The sequence below is a fragment of the Brassica oleracea genome, chromosome C6 (genome assembly GCF_000695525.1).
Source record: "Brassica oleracea var. oleracea cultivar TO1000 chromosome C6, BOL, whole genome shotgun sequence".
Taxonomy (NCBI): Eukaryota; Viridiplantae; Streptophyta; class Magnoliopsida; order Brassicales; family Brassicaceae; genus Brassica; species Brassica oleracea.
Genome location: NC_027753.1, coordinates 30,176,302 through 30,185,991, shown reverse-complemented (window position 1 = coordinate 30,185,991; position 9,690 = coordinate 30,176,302). Strand labels below are relative to the sequence as shown.

Below are 9,690 nucleotides of genomic sequence, written 5' to 3'. Positions count from 1 at the left end.
ATATTTATTTTATTATTAAATGATATTTTTTACTCATATGGTTTTAAAATCATGTGTATCTTCTTATACTAAAAATGTTAAACCATTGATCATTAATTTTTAACATAATAATTTTAATAGTTTTAGTCATTTATTGTCGTTTTTAAAAATTCAAAATATAACATATACGAAAAAATCTAAATTTTACTTTTATAGCTAATTTGATTGTTTAATTTATTTTAATAATATAAAATTAAACAAAAAATGATGGAGGAGATATAAATTGTTATCAAATCTTTATTATTAAAATCATTAATTGTCATATATATATTAGTCATTTATGGTAATTCCGTAGGTTTGATTTAAGGAAAGAAAATAACATATCATATCATTATATCATATAGTTTGACCAACTTATGTATCTAACAACATATAAAAATCAAATGTGGACCTACTTATTTTTCAATTGAATGTAATTGACTACCTAATTGAGTGCCACCTATGCATTGGGGCTTATTTTAATTAATACAAAATTGAGGTTACATCTTTTCAAATGTTCCTCAATTAATATATAGGGGATGCTTCTCAACTAATATATAAGGAAAATTATGTAAATTTTGTAAATATTCTATCTTATTCTACAATTCTGTATTTACTTTAAAGAGAGGGATCTAGCACTTATTTACCAAACTACAAAAAATTCTTATTTATAGACTTCAAAACTAAGTTTTAAATTCAAATGTTAATTATATCTGACATCTGATTAAATAAAAAATTAATATTTATCTTGCGCTTGTCAATCTAATAATAGCATTTAAAATCAAATATACTAAAAATGTACGGAGCCTTGGGGAATCTCATCCATAGTCTCACTAGCTGTTTTCAATTTTCACTGGAAGCCTAATTAAGTGCTGATGCAAAAGTGTTTCTTAGCGCATTCGCCTTCTAGCTTCTATCTCATAAACATTATTTACAAATTGATTTGGTACATATTCTCTTTATAATAAATTTCACTAAATAAATAAGACATATCATATTAGAATTGATGATATGATTTATGTCTAAATGCGACATGAAAAGTTACATTTAATGCTTATTTATATTTTGGATAAACATTTTAGAATATGATAGTAAATTATATTTCATCAATAAAGTAGATCTATTCAAATATGACATTAACTAACATGATAACAATATTTTAAAAATTTCAAAATAATATTTATTTCTATCTTTTTATAATTATACAATTTTAGTACTAATTTTTTTAAAGTAAATTTTAAATCATAATATTATTAGCTTCTTTATATATCTACAAATTTTAGAAATACTGTTTAATTGTTATTTTTGATAATTATACAGCTTTTATATCAAATATTTTTATTAATTTATGCTAGTTGATTTAATATATTTTATCCAAAAGAAATAGATAAAAATCTATCTTGGATTATAATTTTAAATATATACATATATATTTTTAAATATAGTTTAAAATAAATCTATTTTTTATTTTATCTCAATTTTATGTTCAATTAAATCAAAATTTATATTAAAATATTGAATAATAATAATAAAATTTAATAAATAATAAAATTTTATTTTTTCATATAATTTAAATTTAAAATTTTTAGCACTGCACATTGGTGCATGAAAACACTTAGTGTAATACGGAAGAGAAACAAACAGATATCAAACTTAGGTAATTTCTACACATAATAACACTTGAGGTATTCAACGCAACAAACTCTGAGCTCTTGAAGCTGCGTTATGTGAATCTGCCATCTTCTTCTATCCTAGATTTTGCCGTTAACTGAATGACCCAATTTGCAGCTTCGCTATAGTCTTGCTGTGTAGCTCTGAAGTACTGCATCCTCAAGTTTTGCATGAAGGATAAGTAACGCAAGCAGTCCTTGTCTATCGAGATACGGGTGAACAAGAACAGCCTTTGCGCTCATGTAACTCCATGTGCAAAATAATAGTTTTTTAAAATAATATTTTTCTGCCTTTTTTTTTTTTGAACATCAATATTTTTCTGCTTCAAAGTAAAAAATGAGTATATTATTTTAAATATTTTAACTTTATCGATTTATTTTTGGTTGAGGAAGATACTAATAAAAAACAATACTCCATCCGTTCTTTTTTAACTAACGTTTTACAATTTTTGTTTTGTCTCCATTTGCTTGTCGTTTCCAAAAACCAAAGCAAAAGATAATATAAAGTGACTTGTTTTACCCTTATACTCGTGAGTTGTCGTAATAATGATTGAGTTAGTTCATATATAAAAAGGCTAGAATAGATATTTGGTTAGCTGCCTAAATATGTGTGAAAAGTTGTAAAGCATCTTTTTAAATTAGAACAGAGAGAGTACTATTTATTTAGGTTTCATGGATTAATAGTTTTAGTTACAATTTCAAAATTTTAACTATCCATGAAATCCTTTTTTTTTTGACAACTATCCACGAAATCTTAATTTGACAAATATTGGCATTTTTGTATTTCTTAAGACACACTTATACTAATATATAGTTTGCTTTAAGTGATATATATGAGTTGTTAATATATTTCAAATAATTTTGTAAAATATAAAGCTATATAATTTTTTGATGTAACAACTAATATCATGTCATGCCACATTTCTAAAAATTATGTTATTTTTTTTAGAAAATGAATATGGCTATGATACATTAACAAAAAAATTTTTATAAAAGAACAGTTATCAAATTATGAGCAATGATGCTTGAGAATCGCTCAGGCCTCACAAAAGCCACCGGGTTTATTTTGTGGCATTATCACCATTAATTCATATTCAAGGTCCAAATCACAAGAAAATTATAAAAAAAAAAGGGAGAAAAAGGAAATCGATTTTTCAATTTTAAATAATAAACTATAGGAAAATAGTTTTGTTAATGAATATCTTCATGTATTAACGAATCTGCAACTTCTTCGAACTTCTCCATCAACGAAACTCTCAGAATTCAAAATGTTCCCCATCTTCACCATCGACTTGGAGAATTGCTCAAAGAAAGCCACCTGATCCTCCGCGTACTTGCTCACTATCCGCCGTGTCTGTATCCCGAACATGCTCGTGTACATCTCTTGGTCAGAATTCAGCAACCCTTCTCCTCTCATCAGCGTGTGGTAGATCGAGTTGTCAAAGAGATTCGGCGTCACATTGTCCATCGCCGTCACGTTGCTGCCACCTTCTCCGCTGCTCGCAGGACATATCTCTCTGAGGCTCGCTAGGTACGTCTCCGACACCGGATTTAGTGCTGACGTCACATGAAAATCTCCATAGATACGGGATCGGAAGTTCCGACACTGTGCCTTCCCGATCGTGTGGGCTCCTACATAGGTTTGGTCAAATGTTAGTGTTTAGTGTTCGGTTCTTATGTTACAATAATCCGGTCTACAACGATATCAATAATCAATCCCGGTTTAGCTTGGTTTAGAGGATTGATTTATACCAGAAAGAGCGACCATGTCTTCAACAGAGAGACCCTGATTATGGAATTTAGAGATGATGCTGATCAGACCCTCTTCGGGAGTTGGAATGTTCGATGTGGCAAACTCGTAGCTTGCTGTCTTTGAATCTTTTCTTCCCACAGGAACGTCCCAGTAAGGCCCACCAACCTTAAACCAAAACCAATATGAATATGTCGTTTCAGTTTCATAATTCATAATATGATTTTTTTTTTTTTTTGTGATAAACCCACATGAGGGACTAATAATATGTACCAGTATTGTAGCATCTCTAGCAGAAATTGTAAGAAGATCAGCGCAAGAAACGACTCCAGGACATTCAGATTCAATTATGTTCTTGATTCTGTCTACGATTTTGTATCCTTTCAGTGAGTTTATGTTGGGAGAGGCTTTCTTTTCTCCCTGAAATGTCTCTGTTTCATCTAGTAACACCGATCCATCGCATCCCTGAAATACAATTTAAACCCTTTTAGTTTAATTCAGCTAAACTCTGTATATGTTTCATTAATAATCTAAAAAGAGTTGGTAATAGTAGATGCTTTATGATTTTCCTTTACATGAAGAAGAAGTGTCATGAGGCTGAATGAATGAGGATAGAGAGGTAGGAAAGATCCCTTGTGTCTCAAGCAAAGGTGTGTATTTACTATTTAATTTGTACTTACTTGGACAAAGCAGTCGTGGAAGTGTAAACGAATAAGTATGGCTGCATTCCTTGGATCTTCCTTCACTATGCATTCCATTTCTTTCTTGACTACGTCAAACACGGTTGGGCAAGTAGACTTGTAATAATCTAGGGTTAAGGGAAGATCCTTTCCCGGTACGTCAAAGGAAAAGCATGGGATACAGATGGCATGAACGATATATATCACAAGGAGTTTCATAGTTCTTCTCCTGAAACCCTTTTCGGTCCAAATTTTTGGGGACATGTAAAAGTGTTTATCGGAGGTGATGAGTTACATAGAAAGATGGTGGGACTTCAAACATATATATAAGTTTGAGAGAAGAGGGTATAGTAGGGTTTTAGTTATCTTGTGTCACAAGGGTCTTGAGAAATTGGTGAAGTGAGATGCAACTAATTTTGTGAGATAGTTGTTGGGTTTTCCTATGACCCAGATGGAAGTTTATTTGAATAGTACGTAGTACATAGGATTACCAAACCAAAATATTATATTACCATGAAGTTAATTTACAATCTCCACATCTGTATTAGATTTTTCTGAAGAGGCAGATCTTTTTGTATGTTTCCAAAAGTTCAACCATGCTCACTCAAACTTATTCTTGAAACAAATCTATAAGTCTCATTGTTTTGTATTTAATTTTTTCATGTGATTTTATTTATTTGGTGACAAAGACAAACTAAGTGACCTTTTTGTTTGAAGTTTCATATTTTGAGATATGATTTGAACGCCGGTTGTGATACGACAGCGACACTATATAATATCAAATCTTACTTTGTGAAAAACAAATAATTGTGGTGAATTTGGAACTATAACTGCCTAATTTTCATAATAATGTCATGAGTAATTGGTGAGATTCCCGGCATGCCGAAGTCATGCTCATATCACAGACCACTGCTCTCCTTCCTGGACACCACAAGAAGAAAAGGGACAAAAATCTTCAGATTTGACAGACGTTTAAGAGATAACATGGAGGTAAGAACGTTAATTACGAAGGCTTGGGACAGTGTACCCCACCTACACGTCGAAGAAAAACTCTCACGTTGCAGAAGTGAAATCTGCAAATGGAGCAAGAAGCACTATGAAGATAGTAGAGAATCAATTGAGAAACTCCATACGCAGCTGGACAATGAAATGTCAAAATCAACTCAAAACGAGGAAGTCATATACCAAATCAACAGATCCCTACTGCAAGCGTATGTAAAAGAAGAGGAATTTTGGAAACAAAGGAGCAGACAATTGTGGTTGACTCTAGGAAACTCTAATACGAGCTATTTTCATGCAATGGAAAAGGGCAAGAAAGCAAGAAATAGAGTATCTGTTATTGAAGACGATAGAGGAGTACCTTGGTTCGAAGAAGAACAAATTGCAGCGATTACAGGAAATCTTCAAGTCCACCAATCAGAGCAGTTCTGTCATTGTCCATGAGGCCCTGCAACCATGTATATCCCATCAAACAAACAATATGCTTATCAAAGACTCCACCGCTGAAGAAATTAGAGAAGCTACCTTTGCTATTCACCCGGACAAGGCACCAGGGCCTGATGGCTTCTCAGCGAGTTTCTTCCAAGCAAACTGGGAAACTGTGGGTCCAACAGTTATTGCAGAGATCAAGAACTTCTTCTCAACGGGGGTGATCAGATCCTCGCAACATGAAACGCATGTTAGACTAATTCCAAAGAACACAAGAGCCAAGAAAGTATATGACTACAGACCAATCGCGTTATGTAATGTCTACTTCAAGATCATCTCTAAGATGCTTTCTCTACGACTCAAGCCAGTATTACATGCAATAATATCTGAGAACCAATCAGCATTCACATCCGGAAGAGCAATCTCAGATAACGTCCTTATAACCCAAGAGACCCTACATTTTCTCAAGAACTCTAAGGCGAAGAAGCGATGTACTATATATGGCAGTCAAAACAGATATGTCGAAGGCTTATGATAGAGTAGAATGGGAGTTCCTGGAACAAGTGTTCATGAGATCCATGATAAATGGATGAACTGGATCATGCAATGTGTTTCGACAGTATCCTACTCCTACTTAATAAATGACACTGCCCTAGGATCAGTCAAACCGGAGAGAGGAATCAGACAAGGTGACCCTCTATCGCCCTACCTATTTATACTTTGCGGAGAGGTACTCTCTGGCCTATGCAAGAAGGCAGAGAGAGATGGAACCTTACAGGGAATAAGAGTCGCAAGAGGAAGCCCGCGCGTGAACCACCTGCTCTTTGCAGACGACACGATGATCTTCTGCCAAGCTTTGGAGGAATGCTGCAAGTCCCTAAAGAATATACTCCTACAATACAAAGAAGCATCCGGTCAACAGATCAATAAAGGAAAATCATCTATATTTTTCTCCTCAAAGACACAGGAAGATAGGAAAACAAACGTCAATGAGCTACTAGGAATATCCACAGAAGGAGGAAAGGAGAAATATCTAGGATTACCTAAACATTTCGGAAGAAGGAAACATGATCTCTTCACCTCCTTAGTAGACAGAATCAGACAGAAAGCAGCTTCTCGATCATCACGGTTTCTCTCTAAGGCAGGAAAGTTGACTCTCCTCAAAGCAGTCCTCACTGCCATCCCAACGCATTCGATGTCCTGCTTCCAGCTCTCAGCCAGTATCTGCAAACGAATACAATCAGTATTGACTAGATACTGGTGGGACTCAACAGAAGAAAAGAGAAAAATGTGCTGGGTATCATGGCAAAAGATGACTAAACCTAAGGCAAGCGGAGGACTGGGGATTCGATATATACAGCTATTCAACCAAGCTCTCTTAGCTAAACAAGCGTGGAGGATTCTAACAACACCTGGCTGTCTCCTAGCAAGAGTACTAAGGGGAAATACTACCATAAGAAAGCATTCCTAAAAACCCAAGCTTCTACAGCATGCTCACATGGATGGAGAAGTATCCTCCACGGAAGGGACCTGCTAAATGAAGGTATTGGCAAAGCCATTGGTAATGGGGAAACTACAAAAGTATGGACATACTCTTGGATCTATCTACACGAAAGTATAAAACCATGTGGACCAATCCTAGAGAAAGACCTTGACCTTACGGTAGACGACCTCCTAACCTCTGATATGGAGTGGAACACGAAGAGGATTGAAGAAATTCTACCTCAGCTAGTATCGCAAATCAAGCGCCTCCAACCAAGCAAGTCAAAAGCTGAAAACAAATACATGCGGCAGCCTCTATCAACGGGGGATTACTCGACGAAATCTGGATATTATTCAGTGGCCTCTCAGAACCCCTGCGATACTAATCAAAACCTGGAGTTCAATTGGATCAAGGATGTCTGGAACGGCGTCTTCTCACCAAAAATGCGAGTCTTCCTCTGGTCAGTCATTCAGAAAGCTCTCCCCTTTGGCGAAAATCTACAATCCAGAGGAATCAACTCAGAGGCAGTCTGCGTTAGATGTAAAGAAAAAGAGTCAGCGTGCCATACCTTTTTCCACTGCCCTTTCGCTAAAGAGGTATGGAGTAGAATCCCCCTCCAGAGAGTGGTTCACATAGCCGCATAAGAGGATTTCAAAGAAGCTTTGGTGGCTTTCAGAAGTGTAAACTGTCTCCAACCTACCGGAATCTCAAACAGTATACTGCCGTGGGTCTGTTGGTCCATATGGAAGGCACGAAACACTCTCATCTTTGAAGACAGGACCCTATCTCCGGAGGAAACGGCGACGAATGGAATCCGTTTAGCCAGGGAGTGGAACCTCGCGCAACTACCGAAGAAGTCGAAGAAACTAACCGTAGTTCCAGCACCAGCGGTAATTCATCGACCCCAACTCGATCTTGAGGCAACTCCAATCTGTAAATCTGACGCGGCTTGGAACAAACATACAAAGAAAGCGGGTTTGGCGTGGATCATCACCGGAGCAACAAACAATCGTATCGCACAAGGAATTGATACAAAAGAGGATATCAACTCACCTCTAATCGTGGAAGCACTGGCGCTCTGATCCGCGATCACCACCGCAGTGAACCTTGATCTAACCAGATTAAAGGTATTCTCTGACAATTTAACGCTCATTCGAGCAATCAACAACGACTTGTAGGCTAAGGAAATCTATGGAATCGTCCACGACATCCATAGGATCGCCTCTGCTTTCGTCGCTATCTCTTTTTCTCATTTCAATCGCAAAAACAATGTTGAGGCCGACACATTGGCTAAGGAAGCCCTAGCGGCAGTATCCGTTGTAAGCCCACTTATGGGTTAAAACTTGGCCTTTTCAATTTATTGAATATGTTTGTGCCAAAAAAAAAAATTGGTGAGATATGTAGATCGCCAATAGGCTACATGATATTGAGTATTGGAATCGAATGAGTATATTGCATTGGGTTGCTCTGTTCTTATATGTACAGAGATGTATACAAGAAAGGTTCTAGGAGATACAAAAAAACTAATTACAGGATATGTAGCTGTTGATAGACAATTGTGATTATATATGTTCTTTCCATACTCTTACAGATGAATCCTTTTTGGTCAATATTTGAGTTTCTCTTAAGTCTCAACGCAAGAATGTTAAGAATTGGCGACTTTTTGTCTATGATTAACATTCCATACTCTCTGTTGATAGACAATTGTGACGTCTCTTTTTAATTTGGATTGACGTCTCTTTTTAATTTGGTACGAATGTTGAATTGGCGTCTTTTTGTCTATGATTAATTTTAACTAAGCTCAAAGACTTTTTTTTTTGTCAGCAACATAAAAGACTCATATAGTCTCTGCTCAAAAACTTTTAAATAACAACATTGTAGTGAATGATTAATTTGGCTTTATTTTAATTATTTAATTTTATTTATTTTTAACTTATCAAAGCTAACCAATTATGATATAGTTTTATTTTAAAAATTCAAACATACATAAAAATTCTACAAATTTATACCCCAATCATGATGTAGTTTTTCCTAAAAAATACAAAAAAAAAATTGTTTAATGTATATTTGGTAAAAGGCCTACCTCTCTGTTATTTAAAATAGGATCTGTAAAAAAAACCATCCATAATATAAAATAAATTTCAAAACTCATAGATAAAGTTTATTAATTTTAAGAGTATTATATTTTCAAATTTTAATAATTATTTTTATTTATTTTTGACTACTTTTATAAGCTATTAAGTTTTTCCAATAACGTAAAGACTATATACAGATGACACTAAATGATAGTAAAATTTCCTAACATATTTTTTTATTTAATATAAAGTAGAAAATTTATTCTATATATACATCATATATCTTATCACTACAAAAAAACATATTTTTTACTAGGGCAGTATTCGTTGTAAATTCGTCGTAAACGGGGTGTTACGGCGAATTAACGTCGAAAGACGTTTTGTTGTTAAGCGTCCGTCATAACGGAGGTTTCGTCGTAAACGACTCGTTACGTTTACGACGAAATATATTCCTCGTAAAGTGCAGGGAAAGAATTCGTCGTAAACGACACGTAAGATTTCGTCGTAAAGCCCACATAATTATTTCGATGTAAAGCACACGTAAATACTTTCGTTGTAAATCACTCGTAAACATTTCGATGTAAAA

The 9,690-nt window shown here is 34.7% G+C and overlaps 1 protein-coding gene across 1 annotated transcript; it reads right to left on the bottom strand.

Annotated features, from left to right (window-relative positions):
- Positions 1 to 2,753: 2,753 nt before the first annotated feature.
- LOC106299441 (peroxidase 11-like) lies at positions 2,754 to 4,393 on the bottom strand. The gene is made up of 4 exons (XM_013735538.1): positions 4,119 to 4,393; positions 3,712 to 3,903; positions 3,441 to 3,606; positions 2,754 to 3,320 (listed from the first exon to the last, which is right to left on the bottom strand). Exons 1-4 carry the CDS (start codon positions 4,380 to 4,382, stop codon positions 2,893 to 2,895), a joined length of 1,050 nt encoding a protein of 349 aa, XP_013590992.1. The 5' UTR covers positions 4,383 to 4,393; the 3' UTR covers positions 2,754 to 2,892.
- Between the last annotated feature and the right edge of the window lie 5,297 nt (positions 4,394 to 9,690).

Excerpts from the sequence above, each read along its gene's own strand:
- LOC106299441 (XM_013735538.1), bottom strand. The coding sequence starts at position 4,382 with ATGTCCCCAAAAATTTGGACCGAAAAGGGTTTCAGGAGAAGAACTATG. Across the intron at positions 3,904-4,118 it reads TCCACGACTGCTTTGTCCAA|GGATGCGATGGATCGGTGTT; the intron begins GTAAGTACAAAT and ends ATTGTATTTCAG. Across the intron at positions 3,321-3,440 it reads AGACATGGTCGCTCTTTCTG|GAGCCCACACGATCGGGAAG; the intron begins GTATAAATCAAT and ends AAACCTATGTAG.